The sequence below is a fragment of the Amphiura filiformis genome, chromosome 2 (assembly GCF_039555335.1).
Source record: "Amphiura filiformis chromosome 2, Afil_fr2py, whole genome shotgun sequence".
In the NCBI taxonomy this organism is placed as follows: domain Eukaryota; kingdom Metazoa; phylum Echinodermata; class Ophiuroidea; order Amphilepidida; family Amphiuridae; genus Amphiura; species Amphiura filiformis.
The window spans coordinates 92,002,242-92,023,665 of NC_092629.1; the positions used below are offsets into that span (position 1 = coordinate 92,002,242).

Genomic DNA, 21,424 nt, shown 5'->3' on the forward strand with positions numbered 1-21,424 from the left:
CTTTGTGCTATGAAGCATGGAAGAGAAATAAATCAAATAATTAGTAAAATTATAATTTGTAGTTGTTATCAAAGAATGTCACCACTTTATAACTGCAGTAGCCATAATACAATGACCTCCAAATACCCCCTCCCCGGTAAGACGATTTGTGTATCAAAGAATATCACTATTCTCAAGCTTAATTTAATATCAAATTAAACAAAAAACTATATGCTTTAAAAAAATAAATACAACTCTGCATGTACTGTTAGGTTTTCATGTTTCAATCTTCAGACTCTCAGTGTTTGTCTGTCTACATTCATACATTTAAAGGGGGGTAACCCTATCGGTTTAGGATATAGATTCTCTTCAAACTTACATACAATGTCAAATATTGTCCCCTTTATCGATCTATGTGAGAAAACAGGAACAATTTCAGCATAAATGTGAATAATTAGCATATTAGCAAGCCAATACACTGGTACGCTGTGAATTGCATTCTGGTCAGGCATCCCGAACAACGGCCGAGTGCATGTCCCGGTGGAAACAGGAAGTGTTCGCTTTGGCACTGAAAACCGGCTCGCCCCTGTACACTTTTATACCCTCTATTCATACTGATTAATCTTAAAAACATTACATATCACTGCGCTCATTATCATTCTTGACAAGATAGCCCATGCTGTATTTACTTCGCTTAATTATTTCTTTATTTTTAGCTAGATGATGCACATTTTCACATATTTATGATTTTTCTTTGTTTTATTTTTTAACTAATTTTTTAATGGGGGGGAGGTGCTCTCATAATTTTTTTCATATTCCTCGTATCATGCTTGACAATATAGGTCATGTTTCCTAATTTATTTCGCCTCTTATGTATTTCTTTATTTTTGTTTTATATCATTATAGCGCCATCTATAGTTTGACATTAGGGGCCTATTTGATGTATTTTTATGGACTAATTGGTACTGGGGTGAAGTCTTCCGAATCTATTCCGATTTCATTCTATGACTACCCAAAACTCCCGTGTCGTGTAAAATGCTAACAACTGGTAGCCTGTAAAACCGCTGTGTTTCATGATTTCTCGAAATACATCGACTTGGAGCGCCAAATTTCAGGATAGTAATGAGAAAAATAGTATCTATTATGTGACACCAAAACCTCATCAACAATGAAAAAAATCGGGGGGATGATGCTATCGATCGGGTTACGGACCTTTAAAGAATTTGATTTATGCTTTGTATTTATTTATTTATATTATTTATTTATTTATTTATTTATTTATTTATTTATTTATTTATTTATTTATTTATTTATTTATTTATTTATTTATTTATTTATTTATTTATTTATTTATTTATTTATTTATTTTATTTATATTATTTATTTATTTATTTATTTATTTATTTATTTATTTATTTTTTATTATTTATTTATTTATTTATTTATTTATTTATTTATTTATTTATTTATTTATTTATTTATTTATTTATTTATATTTATTTATTTATTTATATTATTTATTTATTTATTTATTTATTTATTTATTTATTTATTTATTTATTTATTTATACATTTCCAGCATTACATCAATAGAATGCTAACATTTGCAGCTTAATTTATTATTTGTTTAAACCTTTCCTTTTTCTTTTACCTGATATTTGCTGCAACATTAAACATTATTCATGTATTTTTTATCAATATACTTTCATGATCATAAATTTTGTATTATTGCTATACATGTAGACTTGTTCTCTAACTATTAAACAGGTGCTACTACTCTACACGCTTTGCGTTTCTGTGGCATCCACATCTCACACACCACATTATTATAATATAGTATTATTTTGTAATAGTAGGCATGTCCACTAAAAATTGAAGTACTTTTAAATTGATTCAGACCTAACTTATTGGCTGGGAATTGATGAAAGAAACATTTTGGCGTTTAAATAATCTTAATCGGACGTTTCATTCCAGAGATATAGATGGCCGCCATGGAAAATAGAGGAGATGAACAAAAAGTGCATCATTTCAAATGAAAAGCGGTAGTCTTAAACATTGTTCAATCTGTTAAGGTCAGCACATTTTATCTTCAAAAATTATTATATTTCATCATGGCATAAGTTTGGTAACATTAATCACTACCAATTTTGAGAAATTGGCTCCAACTCAAAGGTTATCTTTACATTGAGCAATACACTGTGTGTGCATGGAAGCCATGATGGATAGCATATGAAATGGACATGGTAGTGAGAAGTGCACGGGAAGTGCATGATTTGAGATGGGTCATGTAGGCTTAAACATTCTTAAATTTCTTAACATCCTACACATTTTGTCTCCAAAAATAGTTAAATTTTATGAGTATGTAAGTTTGCTTGTCTGATTCACTCCAAATTCAGAGATAATTGCGTTTGAACACCTGATGCACGGAATGGTGTCACTTCAACCTGTTGTAGTTCTCATCTCATTAAATTTTTCATTAAAAAAAGTTGATCTCTTCATGAAGGAAGGTCCTCTCTATTTACTGACCAAACAGGAAAAAGTTTGGTTAATGTTTTCTGGTGGAATCAGGAATTTCTTGAAACACCCTGATATAGGCCTACATTTGGATCAAAACAAGTATGTACGCCATTTAACAGGCCTGGGATTTCTTGTATCGATCAGTTTCTACATAGACAATACGTGTGTGAGTGCACGCACAAAGTAAATAAAAAATCGTTCTAGTGGAAACTGTATTGACAGTGGGCATCCCTAGTAATAGGCCTATAATATTATTATCTTATTATCTATTGCATTTTGTATATTGATACTAATTTATTACAAAAATGTTTAATCAGTATTACCAATGTGTTTTGTGATGAAATAAAACTGAACTGAATTGAAAAAAGCGTCACTATGTCGGCTCTATATAATTGCAGTAGTCATATAATGCAATGAATATACAATTTCTGTCAAATTTGAATTTGGCTAAATGATGAAATAATATTAGTAACTGTCAGGAAGATATTCTAGTCATTTAATATCTTGGCACAATGGAGCTTTACAGGGGGATAATGTCTTAATTTAGACATTAAAGGGAATTTCAAGATTGTCAAGATTTTTATAACGACTGTATTTACTTTCTATAAACAGAATGAAATGACAGCACAGTGGCCTAAAGAGCAATGTAATATACATAAATGATTAGTAACTCACAAACATAAAATCAGAATCAGCTGAAATTTTTGGAATAAACTTTTTTCGCAGATATCTACTCAAACATACCATAAAAAGAGGATGCTAGAATCACAAAATACTCATTTAATTCAAAATTGCTATTGTTCTACAAACACAAACAATTTAGCTGATGCCAATTAGTGCAAGTTGGGACATTTGTGTAAATATTACAAATGAGCCAAAAAATCAATTTCGGAAAAAAATTGCAAAATTAATTCAATTAATGGCTTAAATAAGAAAGTAAATAAAAGTGACACAATTAGTATTCTCCTCATACATTTCAGACTGATCAATAGTTTGAGGAAATTCCTATTTTTTGGACAAACCCAGCCCGCTTGCATTTCCTCATACATTTCGTTCAGTTTCTTCAGTTATGAATAATTATTCTTCCTTTTCACTGGAAAAAAATGTTTTGTACCCAATGTTCCACAATGCTATGAAAAAAAAAAGTATTTGCCAATTTTTGCAAAACAGTGACAAATGCAGTCACCAACATGAGTAACATCTAATCATATTGATTGATTTCAAGCACATTGTATGTCTGAGGTTGAAAAGTTTTAATGATGGGTGATTTGATTTTCTTTTTTACCTGCATGGCCAAATATATCTCAAAATAGTCAGAAATAAGAAGACACAACTCTTTATCATTGTGTATAAAGGACGGGGAGCTAAAGTACATAAAGCCAAATTGTACAAGCATCAAGCTATGGCCCACATTTACACTGAAAGCACAGAATGAGTTATCTGTATACAAATAAAGTGCTTAGAAAACAGTATTCAATGTTTCGTCATAATTATAATTTAAGATTGCCATGGAAATGTGCAAGTGCATATAATGACTAATAAGGGTGCCCTAAGCTTTGATGCTCATTTTATGGATGCAGAAATCTAAAATCTCCTACTATTTTGGTCTATTTCAAGAACATTTTGGCAATTTTCACCACTATTTTAAACAAAAATAGGGCAGATTGGCAAAATTACCCATACATTTAATGATTGCACTTTTACATATCAAGAAAAAAAAAAAAAAAAAATCTGGATTCAATTTCTTTTCCAGTGAGCACACTGTTGTGATTTTATTCATACATACGAGTATCAAAAGTTTTAGAAAACGCCCAGAAGTGAATATATTTTGTCAGTGCAATCACTGGTCCTTATGTACACTCTGGTGCAAAAATGCATATTCCATTACTGATATTTACCAGAAAATCATGCAGATTAGATCCCGAATTACGAAAGGGGTGTAATTTGGCATAAATGGTGATTTCAGTGACCACTCCCTAAATAAACCAAGTTCTTTGTCAAAATTTTTATTATGAATCTAAAGAATATTATCTACTCCCAAATCGTGTGCAATATGAAGCTCATACGACATTCCGTTTTTGAGTTATGAGACAAAAACGAAATTTAGATGAAATATTTTGCATTCGGCTCAGACAACCTTGGCGGAAAATGTTGCCACACCTGAGCATTAATTGGCCAACATCCTTCCCCGCTCCCCTATTTCAATGTTGATTTGGAAAAAATCGTCATCATTTCTAAATTACAGTCTCCCAACATTGAAAAATGGGGGGGGTAGGGAAGGGGCGAGTGTAAGCTGAATGTACATTTGCAACTATTATACAAAATAATACGGAACTATCACATATTTGGCTCTGATTGCGTGCTTTTAACACCAGAACGTGCAGGTGTGGCAACGAATTTCCGCCAAGGTTGTAGTGCCACCTGTAAAAAAAGTAAACATACCTATGAGACCATTTTTGGACCATAATGTACATAAGGACGCCAGTGATTGCACTGACAAAATTTCATTGATATAGCTCTTTCACTTCTGGGCGATTTCTAAAACTTTTGATACCCCCTCGTAGGTATGAGTAAAACAAATCACAATTGAGTTAAGTATAAGAAGTACATCCAGTTGGATATATCATGTGGTTGATGTGTACCATACACACCTGTACACAGACAAAGTTAACTTTAGGACATTATATATCCCAGGCATGCATCCACTGACAGAATGAAGTACATTACAATTAGTTTATAAAACAAGCAAATTAACATTTTTTATTTTTAAATGTAAAAAATGGCAAAAAAGTACAATTGTGACACGATCTGGTCCATGGGGGCCAAAGGAAGCATTTTTGAAAATTGAGTTACTGTACTTATTACATTATACATAAAATAGGCTATCGTTTACTGAAAACACCAAAGGTCTAGCATGCTTGGTTCTAAAGTTACGAAGTTTTTTGATGTCTGTTTTCTTATGTATTTTATTGTATTTATTCCATATTTTCACCTTTATCTCAGTTTCGAATTTGCCACCTTTGGCCCCCATGGACCAGTTCATGTCACAATTTAAAGGCAGTGAGAGGTTTCTAGATTATTGAATAATATTTTTAATTATGACAACATTTTCATCAAAAAACACTATTTTTTAATATCTCAATAAATGGTCAATTATATAGACAAAATTCATGTGCAGATAGTCAAATGTTAAGTACGAAAAACTGGGATTAAAATCGACAATAATACCTTCCCCTAAAATATTTGAATTAAAGCCATAATGTACCATCTTTTAAAATGAGTTTGGTCAATTTTTTTCAAACATGATTTTTTATGGCATATTTATAATGTTTACACATGTCCCAACTTACACATAATTCAGTACCGTATTCGTTCCAATAAGCGCCCACCCAGGGTATTTTCAATTTAAATTTGCTAAAGCCAAAAAGGTACCAATAATGTTAAAGTGAAGGATAGATGTTGATACAGTGAAATAGCTGGGGGATTAGAAGTCCTGTGTAAACTTCCAATACATTTTCTGCATCAGAAAAGCTACTAGAATGTCTCAGGACCATGTAAAAAGTAAGCGCCCGCTTATTGAAATAAATACGGTAATTGGATTCAGCCAATCTCATTGCTTTATAGGTTAAATACCACTAAATAGGCCTGGGCGATACATTGAAATACGATGAGGAACTATTTGTTTTCATGGCATTCGAAAAGACTGCATTAAAATCGCTGAAATTGATCAAGTTATATAGCCAAAAAAGTACTTTTTAGAGTTTGATGATTCAAAGTGGTACATTTTCTCTCATTATATGACATTTTTGATGTAATAGTACCAAAATTCATACGCACGGCTTCGGTTTTTAGTAAATAGTCGCCTTATCATATTGTAACTTTCAGCTTCGAGGGCGCACTGTAATTTTAAGGTGTTTACGGTTCAGTGCGTTAAAACAAGAAAAGTCTCAGGTTAATCTATGTTGAATTTTTGATCATTTGGCATCTAAATCATATAGTTTCACCTGATATTGGTGGCATTGAACTGTGAGAGTTCTGAATATGAGAAAATTCCACCCGAAATTAGGCATTTTCCCATTGAAACACGTGTAATACATAATTAGTGGTATTTAACCTATAGAAACACTGAATTCTATGGATCTGATATTCGTCATGGAGACTTTTCTAGCTATTTTTGTTTACATTTCTCAATATTTAACTGTATTTGCCCTGGCAAGAAAACGTGCATCTTCTTCGACTACTAAGGTATGTTTTTAGAACCCGTTGAGGTAGTAACGGGTTGAGGGGGGGGGCTTGTGGCATTAGTATTGGGTTTACGGCTGGTTTCTGTGATTTCAGGGCTTCTAAATTCAACAACCTTCGCTTGCCTGCGTATACATATAGAAAGCTTAATGATGATGAAAAATCAATGTTGATGATCATATAGACATGCCACTTTGTTAATTAGACCCACATGCACATTTTGTTGGTGATTTCCTTGCCCTAAATAACGTACATAGGTCTATACGTGTAAATACAGTATAGGCCTAGGCTAGGCATTTTGCTTAAGCTTTAAGGCGCATGTAAGGCCTATAGTCACGTGTAAAATAAAACCTAGTCTTTGTGTACACGTTGTCTATGGGCCTCTACAGCATCCTGTGTGGCCTCACTCTATCCTAACTCAAGCCGGAACCCTAACCTGGTCTATCTCTATTTTAAACCCATATCTAATCCTCGGACCTAGCCGTATCTCTATCCCTATCCATGAGCCTAGCCCTATAAAAACCCTGTTCCTAATGCGAACCTGACCCTAATCAACAATTCTAACACTAAACAGCAAGCCTATATCGGAACACTAACCCTAAATCAATCTTAATCTGATCTGATCGTGCTAGGACAGGCTACAGATACGAATCTCCAGATATAGTCCTAGGTTGAAGCAAAAACAGCGAAACAGTCATCATACAGGGTGTCCGAAAATCATTGATATTTTACTCGTCATGCTGTTTTCCAGAAATTTTCTTGTTAAAACATGTATTGCAAATGTCAATGTTTACATTCATGGCATTTTACCCGAGATTCGAGCACCTTTGTGCTTATATAGGTTAAATACCACTAAATAGGCCTGGGCGATACATTGAAATACGATGAGGAACTATTTGTTTTCATGGCATTCAAAAGACTGCATTAAAATCGCTGAAATTGATCAAGTTATATAGCCAAAAAGTACTTTTTAGAGTTTGATGATTCAAAGTGGTACATTTTCTCTCATTATATGACATTTTTGATGTAATAGTACCAAAATTCATACGCACGGCTTCGGTTTTTAGTAAATAGTCGCCTTTATCATATTGTAACTTTCAGCTTCGAGGGCGCACTGTAATTTTAAGGTGTTTACGGTTCAGTGCGTTAAAACAAGAAAAGTCTCAGGTCAACCTATGTTGAATTTTTGATCATTTGGCATCTAAATCATATAGTTTCACCTGATATTGGTGGCATTGAACTGTGAGAGTTCTGAATATGAGAAAATTCCACCCGAAATTAGGCATTTTCCCATTGAAACACGTGTAATACATAATTAGTGGTATTTAACCTATAGGACCACAGAGCAAGTTTGAATTAAAGTCATAATCATGACTTTATATCCCCATAGAACACTACAGTTCAGCAGCTAAGATTATAGTAAATTAATTTTTAATTTACATCATTAGTTTTGCTTAAAATGTTCAGAAAACTTTCCTGACAGTTGTTACTAATATTTGATAACATTTGGCAAAGAATAACCAAATTAAAATTTGACCGAAATCATATATTTTAAAAGTCTTTAAGAGTACTTTCCCACCTCACATAAGCATCTAGTTGATTTCTAAATTTTGACTACAGTGATTTTAATACTACAAGCCTACTCTCAAAAAAATTCCGAACTCTTTTTACTCAAGTTTGCTTAATCTGTGAATCTTTCATATGAATATATTACAGCAAATTCTTAAGGGCTGGGGTATGAACGTTTGTACAGTATTTATTTTGGGACATTAGAGCACATCAGACATATCAAATTGCATTCTGAATACGAAGAATGTCATTCTGATATCAAATAATTTTGATTTTTTGAAATTCGCAATTTGATACACATTTTATGGCAAATCATTAAAAATTGATATTTTTGATATTTAGCAGTACTTGAAGTAAACTTTATAAATCTGATGATTTATACTTAAAGTGTATGTAGGTGGGATGAAAAGTCGACGATCAATTGAAAATTTTGACTTTTTCAGATTGAAGATATGGATTTTTTTCCCAAAACACCAAAAAAAATTAGGTCTTTTTGGGAAAAAAAATCCATATCTTCAATATGAAAGGTCAAAATTTTCAATTGACCGTCGGCTTTTCCTCCTGCTACATACACTTTAAGAATATATCATTAGATTTATATAATTTACTTCGAGGACTGTTATATATCAAAAATTTGAAAAATATCAAATTTTTATAATTTTGTCATAAAATTTGTATTATATTGTGATTTAAAAAAAATGAAAATTATTTGATATCAGAAAGATATGCTTCGTATTCAGAATGCAATTCGATAGGTCTGAGGTGCTCTCATGTCCCACAAAAAATACTGTCGAAACGCAATAAACGCTCATTTTGGATCCCTTAACATGTTTACAATATAATTAATTAATTGGATTTGATACAGCTACATGATGCTTTACAAATCTGTTTCATAAGGCCACAGGGCCTCACTCCTCAGAAGCACATAACCATATGGGGTAATCACAAAAATATACATACTGCAATACAATATTATATATATATAATATATCAGCTTATAGCTTACCTTTCATTCCAAGCATCCAAGTAACAAACGATCCAAGTAATAACAAATGCGACAAATACAAATCCACGTCTTGATTCTGGCGCAGCCGATATGATTATGCCCCGGTCTGCTCAATTTTCTGACAATACCAGGTACGCCCAGATTGGCACAAACCAAATTGAATTGCTAGTGCAACAAATGAACCAATCATGACAACTGTACTTCCCTGGCTTGGCAAGTACAAGACATTTCATTGGCTTATACCATCCGTAAGGCCATTATAGCAAATGGGGTGATACAGCTTGACACCAACTCTTCATTAAAACCTGTCAAAAATCAAACCCTCGTCCCAAGAGGAGTTATTGTTTCATGAAACTGATATGACATGATTATCTCATCCAGTTATTTTACCTCAAATTTCATTTTCTTTTGTATCAAATGGAGGCATAGGATTACCCGAGAGCAACCAACCAAATCTGACCAACCATAAACATCATGTGATGAAATTAAAACCTCCCATGATAACAAAAGTATCTGCTACATTCATTAATTACCAAGTTATACTTTGGGAGAAGACTCAATCAAAACTTTAAAACTTTTCTACAGGGTGAGTCAATATGATCTGTACACAACTTAATCCATTTTTTGGCATCTTGGTACACCCATAATAAAAATGAGCAAGTTTTTATGATGTGTTCGCAAATATTGATGCCTTGCCTTTTGATGCCTTGTCATTTATGTATTTTTGGATCTGTGTATCCATAAAGGGTGATGTAATGTTGTTTTATCTGCCATGATTCCCATAAGGGGTCAAAAAGCAGCCACTGGACATTGACCAGTGAGTGTAAAAAGCTCATTTTCAAGTTCCAATGCACTGCACTGTTTGTACAAAACATGAATTGGGATCTAAAACTAGTAAATTTGACAAAACAGGTTTTCTTACTCAATTAATTTAGGGTCCTATGCGCACAAAAAATTTATGAAATCATGGAAATATGTAACTCTGACATCTTGTGAGGTTTAGGTATTTTTACAGTAAACATAAACATGGATGTGTGTCCTAAATAACTAATTGGTTTAAAAGTCCAAAGACATTACTAAGGGAATAAGATAATACCAATACTTGGTTCAAGATATCATAGTTGTTTAAGGGTGCACACCAGTAAATAGCTCCCATTGACTTTCTGTACAAACAGGGTCCAGGAAAACGTCATTTTCTTGACTCCAGAGCGACTCAGTTCTTCAAAACTTACCCTTTCTGCAAGTCGAAGGTCAGATGAAGTCATTTATTGTAGAAATTATATACGGAGTCCAGCATTTTTTTCCAGAAAAATGCCGACTAGATCACCCTATAGCCCATACAGCATACACCACCTCACGAATAGCTTGGTGTTTCTGAAATGTAACACATTTTGAAAGTTTAGCCAAATTGTAATAAAAAGTCAGATCCTGCTCATTTTTCACAGACAATCTATTTCCCAGGCCTAAATGAGGATTAAATATGAATCTGGGCCTAATAAGTTGGGTTTTAAGCCTTTTCTAATGTATTTAATTTAGTCGTATTGCACGTTTCCTCGTTTGAAACACTGATTTTTTGCTCCCAGGGTGTAGGAGACTTGTATTTACTGGTGTGCACTCTAAAGAGTGCAATTTCAAATGAAGCATGTTTAGGGTGCTTTTTCAGAGTCCTTGTTCATGGATGATACCCCTTGTTGATATCAAGTATCCCCCAGTAGTTGTGCGTGAAAGTTTTACATTGTTATGAATAACTTAATAATGCTTACGTGAGAGCAGCCAACCAAAACTAACCAGCCATATAAAGTTAATCTACTAATTGACAGGATGAAATCAAAACCTCATGACGTAAATTGCTGCTGTGCCAAATAAGACCAATGTATCTGCTTTAACGGGCTATTCCAGTTGAAATCCATACACCCCCTATGGAAGACATGACCTTAATGTCCCACGGAGGGGGTGTAGATTTGTGTCTGTACAGACTTATTGCTGCCGTGCCAAATAAGGCCAAAGTATCTGCTTGAAAGGGTTATTCCAGTTGAAATCCATACACCCCCTCATACACATGACTGTAATGTCCCACAGAGGTGGTGTAGATTTGTGTCTGTACAGACTTATTGCTGCTGTACCAAATGAGACTAAAGTATCTGCTTTAATGGGCTATTCCACTTTAATATTCATACACCCCTAGTCAGTGTGGGACATTAAAATGTCCCACACTGACAGAGGGGGTGTAGGGGTGTGTCTGTACAGACTTATTGCTGCCGTGCCAAATAAGACCAATGTATCTGCTTTAATGGGCTATTCCACTTGAAATCCATACACCCCCTATTTTCCCACTCAGTCTTATTGACCTTTTCCCCAGTTGCACATCAGGGAAATTTTGACATACACATTTTGGCAAATTTTCTCGACAGAAAACAATGATCTGATACTTATAAATAAAATGTATGATTTTTACATATATTTTAGCAAACATTTCTCAATTTGGAGGGGGTAGGAGACCTCCCAGGCATACCCTAAATGGGTCATGCAGCGCTACAGAAGAAACTTTATACACTTTTACACTGTACAATTTTGACATACATGTATTTCTCAATTCCAAGGTCCCTTTCCCAGGTCCTGGGAAAGCCACTAAAAACTAGCTGTATTGAGCAGATTTAAATCACTTTGTCCACAAATTGGTAAAAAAGAATGAAACCCAGGTCCCCGCATCACATCTATCATATCCATTGACAGCAACGCAGGAAGGAACGGAAATTAAAAGTGTGATAACTCAGTAAATGATATCAGGACAGCCTATATCAATTACTGAAGACAAAATTTACAGCTTTTGTGTGGGCAGAATATTCCGGTCTGGTAATTTATCATTATTCTGTTGCATGTCAGATGGTAATTAATCATTAAACAAATCACTTTTAATTTGCACTTAATAATTAAAATTATTAAGTGCAAATTAAAAGCTGCGGTCATTGCAATGTTTAAAATATAAACAAATCAAACAAACAAAATGAAGATGAAGAACCATCAATATTAAAGGGGAGTGACCCGATAGACAGCCTTATCCCCCATTTTTCTTCATCTAAACTGAGGTTTTGTTATCAGAAGCAAGCTCACATTTTTCTCATTACTCCAGAAAAAATTTAACGTCTGAGACATGTTTTACTTATATGATGTGAACAAAACTGTGGCAATTGTGGTAACCACACCAGAATTATTAAAACTGCTAAAGCAACACATCTCAAAATTTGGAAAGGTAATTGTTTTAATGGTAGGCCTCAATATAAAACATAACATAAAAACCAGACCACCAGTGGCGTAGATTTCTTTTTGTAATTGGGGGGGGACAGGGTTGGAAAAATTTCTTGAAGCATAGTGAATCCAGCACCTTTTGGCGACAGAATAAGTTTATGATACAAATGCACACTAAAAAAATGTTGCCATATTGAAGCTAAACTGGTGAAATATGGTGCAAAAATGGGCACTTTTGGGGCTAAAATGGCCAAATATGAGGTTAATTTGGTCAGACACCCACATACAGGTGTCAACATTGGGGGGATGATTGTATGGTCCATCCTCCTCTGTCAATATATTGGGGGATTTATCCCCCCATCCCCCCAGGATCTATACCAATGCAGACCACGATCCCTTAAAAGCGACAAGAATTATTTGTTTGTAACTAAAAAACAAACACTTTATTATAGGACGTGTTCTTTATTTCTGTTTTTTTATTATTATTACTTTTACTTCATGGACAGATGGATTAAAATCTTCTAATACATTTGGGTGTATTCCCAAGACATTTTGGGTGTATTGCTAAGACATTTTGGTGTATTCCTATACATTTGGGTGTATTCCTATACATTTAGGTGTATTCTTAACACATTTGGGTGTATTCTCAATACATTTGGGTGTATTCCCAAGACATTTTTGGGTATATTGCTCAAAACATTTGGGTGCATTCCCAAGACATTTTGGGTGTATTGCTAAGACATTTTGGTGTATTGCTAAAACATTTGGGTGTATTCCTAAACATTTGGGTGTATTCCTATACATTTACGTGTATTCTTAACACATTTGGGTGTATTCTTAATACATTTGGGTGTATTCCCAAGACATTTTGGACATGTATTGCTCAAAACATTTGGGTGCATTCCCAAGACATTTGGGGTGTATTGCTAAGATATTTTGGTGTATTGCTAAAACATTTGGGTGTATTCCTATACATTTGGGTGTATTCCTAATACATTTTGGTGTATTGCTAAGATATTAATATACATCTGGGTGTATTCCTAATACATCTGGGTGCATTTCTAATACATTTGGGTGTATTCCTAATATATTTGGGTCCATTGCTAAGACAATTGTGTGTAATCTCCAGACATTTTGGGTGTAGTGCTAAGATATTTTAGCTGTATACCCAAGTTTCCTAATACATTTGGGTGTATTCCTAATACATTTAGGTGTATACCAAATACAATTGGGTGTATTCCTATACATTTGGGTGTATTCCTAATACAATTACAGTCCAAATTAAGTCCTATATCATGCCCACGAAAACAAAACCCCAGTGGCTACCAGTCGGTGATCATGTGCTTGCATTGCACGGGAGGGGTCCAGAAGGTTCAAATAACGGGGGTACCAAGTGAATTTTTTGTTCATCTTCTCTCCTTTTTCGCTTCTTCTTTAACTTCCGTTAGCAAAAAACAGTGTTCAGTGTCAAGGTTAATCCCTGTTTTGCCATCTTACATCACAAATATTGATAATGAAATACACTCAAAAATTAATGAGAGTCACATCATCTCTTCACACATAACCCAGGTGACAGGGAAACTGAACACCAAAGTATTTGGTTTACACAAGTACTAAACCTAAACACTTTTTTTTACAGGTGCAAGTCCAAGTTCTGAGATATTTTCTCAAAATATCAAGAGCTATCTTAAGAACCACTGGACCAATACTAGGCTTGTTTGTACTCATTTTAATGCATTTTTTATGCCGATTCAAAATATGGTCATGAAAATTTACATTTCTGACATTTTTGAATTAGAAAAAAAAAAAAAACTTGTCGTTTAGATCTGCAGTCGACATCCGCGTGTAGAGAGTCAGAGTAAATTATAATTCAAATTATAAATTAACCTTGTATAAAGCATTAAGGTAATTTACTAACATGATGAAATTAAAACCTAATATGATGTGTTGCTGCATGGCCAGTCAATTAAAGGCTCAATGAGTGATCCCAGCGAAAGTGTAAATCAATTAAAATAGCGTATAAATTACCTAAAAGTGGAGGATAAGTCATTAAAATTGTCCCAAGACATTTGGGATGTATTCCCAAGACATTTGGGTGTATCTCCAAGATTATTGGGTGTATTCCCAAGATATTTAGGTGCACTTTTGCACCCCATTTTGAAAGCTGTGGTGCAATTTTGATCTGACACAGAGCAATTTGAAGTGCAGTCTCACACAATCAACACATAAAGTCAGTACAATGTGGTATCGCAATTTTGCAATACACTTAAAGTTGTATCGCAACAGGTGAATTTTGGGGTGCAAATTGCGCTGTGATAGGGCTTATTTTTAATGCTCGCTATAGGTTTGTAACCATATTTGTTCCATTGATACCAAAATAAGTAAAAACATTCCCCATATGACACCACTATGACATCATAATGCAAACCTGTGTCCTCGCAAAATTGGGAAATCTTAGCTGAGGCGACAAAAAAACCCTGTTCTACAGATGGAGGCACCTTTCTTTCAAGTAGGTTCAGTCGGTCGGACGTTTTTTTTTTGTTTTTTACTGGAGGAAAAAATTACCCTTAAATATCACCAAAATCTGAAGGTTTTTTGCAAATATATTTCCAACAATTTTCAGCCAAAATTAATCATGATCAATTTTGCCACCAAAATGTCCAATTTTACATGATTTTAGCAAAATTTAATTTTGTACTCTGTCGCCCAAGTACAAAATATAGGCCGTCACACAGATGATATTTTAGTAAAAAATTTTATTACAGTATACACAGGTCTCAGGCCCAAAAAATACATTAAAAAGTTGGTAATTTATTACAATGCACTCAAATACTGATCATTTTCTTGCAGGGTAGTAAGGCCTAAAAAATAATGGTTTGATTGGCGTAACATACTATTATTTTTGGAAAAAAAAGGTCAGAGTCTGGCTTATTTTTAGGGTAGTTCGGGTTGCGCCAATCAAACAATTATTTAGGCCTAACATTAATTTTCCCAAGATTATTTAAAATATGGTTATTTGTAGCTTGCATTTAGTCTATACAGTATAAGATGGTACACGACCCAGTTCTTTTTTCACTTAAATGTCAATAATTTTGTTCAAAAAAAGGACATGTTCAAGTTGTGGCAACATTCACTAAAGGTACCACACATTTTCCACAAGTTTTGTATACCGTCTGATCTTCGTCTCCCCATGGGACCTGTGTATTTTTCCAAAGGTCATGTCCCATCTTATACTGCATGGCCTAATAGGGTGTTGTGCAATATTGTGGAATAAAGCATTGTTGCTCAATAACAAAAGTGCATACAAGTTTAATGAACTACACCAGAGTTGCAAAATGTTTCTTTCTTTCTTACGAAACAAAATCTTTTTTCCAGAGGAACAAATTTGTACCTACCCTATAGACGAATCCGACGAGCCAAATGATGGTCAGGATTAAGTCGACCATAGCTGGGGGCCATCCGCGCTAAACTAGCTTATAGTAAGAATTCCAATTGAATGAACGCACCTTTTAATAGCGTGATGATTTTTTGCGTATATTGCGCGATGTACGCCAGCGTGTGCGACTGTGCGTGAGTAACGCGGTAGTGAATCCCACCATGCCAACGCACTCGTGATTGGTTAGCATTGACTCCATGGTCGTGTTTTCGCGTTGTAGTTTGAAATACGCAATATACGATCGCTTTTGTATCAGTGCAGCTGTTGAAAGCTGCGTTCATTCAATTGGAATTCTTACTATAGTTCGTTTTTGGATTGAGATCCAAGACGGCCATATCGCGGGTGCATCGGAGCGAGTAGCACTTGCCCCGCGTCACGGGAGCGGTAAATGCTGCACGCCTGTGATTCTTGCGTTGCGTAAAATGGATGGATGGCCCCCAGCTATGGCCGCCAGTGAGGTATAGGAATGTGTCAAGTCGGATTTGTGTATCAAAGAAAGTGGAGACAGCGCAACTCAGTACCTGAGTATTACACAAGGCTAATCTTTACATTAAGTCACATGTAACAGTGCAGAATGTTGATGCGGGAGTCTTACTTTTTTATAAGATATTCTTGTTTGGAAAACTCACAAACTGCCGACTCATCCCGATCGATTTTAGTATCAAAGGATATTTGTTTATGAATAGGGGAATCACTAATAAAAGCCGTGGCGTGCTGGGAGTTCGCTCTCTCTCACTCAAATTCTCATCGGGTCAACACCACAATAATTGGTCGTTCTGTATTCATTTGATTTATGTGTATCTGCACCAGTGATATGAAATAAACTCATCACCAAACCAATTCCTGTTGTTGCCAGAAATTTTATTTAAACCAGTGGCCTACCGCAGCATTTTATATATATATCACCAAAGAACCTTGTTATACACAGGTCATTTGAAGCAGATAAATGACACTGCCACAGGGAGGCTACATCCGGGGCTTTGTAAAAGTCACATTCATATATTGCAATAAAATGACTTTAGTTGAGATGGCGTCAAAAAAAACATGGACGACCTCATGAATAATTAATAGCAGAAAAATTATGATGTCACTGTCCTCAGATTGTATGCAACAGTTGCGTATCCACAAACTTTGTTGGTTACCCAAATCATGGTTGATATTATACAGTAATGGCTATCGTGAGCCGGCTAAACTCGCGATCGAAATGAAGCAGTGTTGCTAGTGCAAAATTCATTGCACTAGCAACACGAGATGAAAATATGAAGGATTTGTCCCGATTTTCAGTGACACACAATCACCATGACAGCCCGCCCTGACCTGATTCCCGGCACTTTATATGCCTACTCAATATGTATAATATGGTAAGTGCCATCGGGAGCCGGCAAAGCTCGCTATCAAAATGAACCAGTGTTTCATTGCACTAGGGACACAAGATGGAACCAGATGGCACAGTTGTGTTTGACCAAACACGAATATCTATGACTGTGACCCCACCTAAACCCCTTCCCACAAACGAAAACTTTGTGACCCACATGTGGGAGCCCTTGTTACAAGGTTTAAATTTGTACATATTTGTTACAAGCCAAATGCGTACACATTCCCTTTTAAGGGAATTTTATCAAATTGACAGACCAAAATGCTACCTACATTGCACGACACTGTGTCGTACTTATTTAGCTTTTTAAAGCCTTTGAACTTTAACGTCTGGAGTTACGGCTATTATAGGATACATCTAGGGCCATGGGCCATCATTGTACCAAGTATGAACCCAGAGGGCGCTATATTTTTTTAGCTAGAGCTGTTTGAAATTTTACACATATTGCCCCCTGTAGCCCATAACCTTTGACCTCTGGGGTTGAGGTTACCCTAGGAAATATCTAGGGGTTAAATATCTATGCCCCGTTGCACGGGCATAGATAAATATCAAGGGATTTTGTCTTGATCCTTTTTTATTTTGAATAGGCGGTCGAAAACAAAACAAAACAAAAAATTTGTAATTCCGGTAAAAATCTGAAAATGATTTTGTTGTCATGTTGACTCACCTGAAGCAGTTGAATAAGCTCACCACGGCAGCCATTTTGTCCCTTCCTAACCGCTTCAGCCCCCTTGCTACCATGACAACACAACTTTCTATTGCTAAGCAATGATGACTTGATGTCGTGATCAAGAAGGGTTTCTAGTATCAAGGAGCAGGCGTGTTTGTAAGATCCTCCACAGCCGCCATCTTGGGTAGATTTAGAAAGGAAATGGTTATGGACTGCCCATCTGTAATAATCTTGTCTGCATAAAAAAAAATTAATGTTTATCAAATCAGGAACAGCCGATTAGTCGGAGGGGTCATAAATCCAAAATGGGTTAAAGTTTAGGGCATTTTAGGTTATGATCAGGGTTAGGGATAAGGCTAGGGTTAGGTTTAACATTAAGCTTAGGGTCAACATTTAATATTAGGGTTAGGGTTAACATTAGTGTTAGGGTTAACATCAGGGTTACGATTAACATTAGGGTTAGGGTTAACATTAGGGTTAGGGTTAACATTAGGGTTCGGGTTACCATTAGGGTTAGGGTTAACATTAGGGTTCGGGTTACCATTGGGGTTAGGGTTAACATTAGGGTTCGGGTTACCATTAGGGTTAGGGTTAACATTAGGGTTAGGGTTAACATTAGGGTTAGCATTAGGATTAGTGTTAACATTAGGTTTACATTTAGTATTAGGGTTAGGGTTAACTAGGGTGTATCCCTAATACATTTGGGTGTATTCCTAATACATTTGGGTGTATTCCTAATACATATGGGTGTATTCCTAATAAATTTGGGTGTATTCCTAATACATTTGGGTGTATTCCTAATACAATTGGGTGTATTCCTGATACATTTGGGTGTACTCCTGATACATTTGGGTGTATTCCTGATACATTTGGGTGTATTCCTGATACATTTGGGTGTATTCCTGGTACATTTGGGTGTATTCCTGATACATTTGGGTGTATTCCTGATACATCTGGGTGTATTCCTGATACATTTGGGTGTATTCCTAATGCAATTGGGTGTATTCCAGGTGCATTTTGGTGTATTCCTGATACATTTGGGTGTATTCTGATATGATACATTTGGGTGTATTGTTTTGCGTGTTGTTGTAAAGCGTCAAACAAACTGCATTTGGGTGTATCCCTAATACATTTGGGTGTATTCCTAATACATTTGGGTGTATTCCTAATACATATGGGTGTATTCCTAATAGATTTGGGTGTATTCCTAATACATTTGGGTGTATTTGTAATACAATTGGGTGTATTCCTGATACATTTGGGTGTATTCCTGATACATTTGGGTGTATTCCTGATACATTTGGGTGTATTCCTGATACATTTGGGTGTATTCCTGATACATTTGGGTGTATTCCTGATACATGTGGGTGTATTCCTGATACATTTGGGTGTATTCCTAATACAATTGGGTGTATTCCCCAATACATTTGGGTGTATTCCTGATACATTTGGGTGTATTCCTGATATGATACATTTGGGTGTATTCCTGATACATGTGGTTGTATTCCTAATACATTTGGGTGTATTCCTAATACATTTGGGTGTATTCCTAATACATTTGGGTGTATTCCTAATACATTTGGGTGTATTCCTAATACATTTGGGTGTATTTCCGATACATTTGGGTGTATTCCTGATACATTTGGGTGTATTCCCGATACATTTGGGTGTATTCCTGATACATTTAGGTGTATTCCTGGTATGATACATTTGGGTGTATTCCTGATATGATACATTTGGGTGTATTCCCGATACATTTGGGTGTATTCCCGATACATTTGGGTGTATTCCTGATACATTTGGGTGTATTCCTAATACATTTGGGTGTATTCCTAATACATTGGGTGAATTGTTTATGCTAACCTTTCAATAGCAGTCATTCCATCATTGTATGGTTCCACCTGTAATTCCATTGACAGCCATTCTTGTAACGTAACCTGATTAAAATAAACAAAGTTACTGTAAGGCAACAAAGAAAAAACTCCTGTTAAATAAGCACCATTTGGGTTTCCCTACCAGATGTCAATTTGTACCTAAATTCCTTCCCACAAGGTAAATGGGCATATTGCATAACAAAGGAGATGGATTAACTTCTGAACTGTATTAATGCAATATGCCTACTACCTTGTGGGAAGGAATTTAGATACATATCCGGTAGGGAAACCCTAATTAGGGAAACCCTAAAGGTGTGTATTGGCGCGACTAGTCATCATACAGGGTCCATGTTTTAGAATGCTCTGATTTCTATCGGAATAGGCTCAAATTTTTCATCTAGTCACAGGGTTAAAACAAAAATAATTTGCACTGCCTCTTATATTCGGTTACCGAGAAATAGGACAAAACGAGGTCAATCGCCATTTAACTCTGTTGACCATTAACTTTTGTGCTATTTAACATGGTAAAGGAAACATGGTAGATACCCTTGTGGCAAGATGAACAATTGCAACCTGTTTTAAAATAAATCAGAGCATTTTAAAATATTGACCCTGTGTGATTGACCTTTGACACGTATTATATCTCTATAACCCTCAGTCGAAGATAGTCGAAGCTATACATTTTTTAACCCTTGTGACAAGATGGATTGTCATGCATTTTAGAATTATCCAACCATTTTTCATTTTTGACCCGTGTATTATGGCTTTACCCCCTCCTGGACTTAGCCGATATTTTTGGTATGTATAGGAGCTTATTTTATTCTAATTATCTTAAAGGGGGGTAACCCTATTGATTTTGGATATGGATTGTCTTTAAAATTACACATAATATCAAATATTGTCCCCTTTATGCAGCTTTGTGAAAAAACGAGAGATTTCTCTGCGTAAATGTGAATAAATAGCAAAATTTGCAATCCAATACTTGGTATGCCTGAATTGCATTCTGGGAAGGCAAGCAACAACATGTGCCGCAATTACGTTCATCATGTGCCGTGCGTGCGTGGTTGCAGTTGCACTGGTGGTGACATTTCCCCCACAACCAGTTCTTCATTTTCGTCTGTATATCGTTCACAGTGGCGTACCGTGGCGGCCCCTTCCCCGAGGGGCTGAAGAAAATCCAATTTTGCCGCCCCTTCCTCAACAGCCCGAAAAGGTTGCCTCAATTTTTTTTACGGTCGTTTGAAAAAGTGAAGAGCAAAAAAAAAAAAAAAAGGATTTTAGGCGCTACCGCCCCAAAAGCAACACATTTTTATGTATAATACAATTTTTTTCACATTTTCCGCCCTTTTTTCTTTATTAATTCTTATTGCCGCACCTTCTTCTTCCGCCGCCCCTCTTTTTGCCGCCCCTTCTTCTTTCCGCTGCCCCTTCAATTTGGCCGCCCCCTGCTTTGACCCCTGGGGCTGGTTCCCCCAAACCCCCCCAAAATACGAGCATGGTTCATGATAGA

The 21,424-nt window shown here is 35.5% G+C and overlaps 1 protein-coding gene across 1 annotated transcript in view; it reads right to left on the reverse strand.

Moving 5' to 3' along the window:
* LOC140172085 (Fanconi anemia group A protein homolog) overlaps positions 1 to 21,424 on the reverse strand; it is a 101,627-nt gene that overhangs the window by 34,197 nt on the left and 46,006 nt on the right. Inside the window, exons 25-26 of the mRNA XM_072195436.1 lie at positions 19,904 to 19,977; positions 18,038 to 18,275 (exon numbers count right to left, since the gene is read on the reverse strand). Coding sequence (XP_072051537.1) covers positions 18,038 to 18,275; positions 19,904 to 19,977 — 312 coding nt within the window. The remainder of the gene's footprint in view (positions 1 to 18,037; positions 18,276 to 19,903; positions 19,978 to 21,424) is intronic.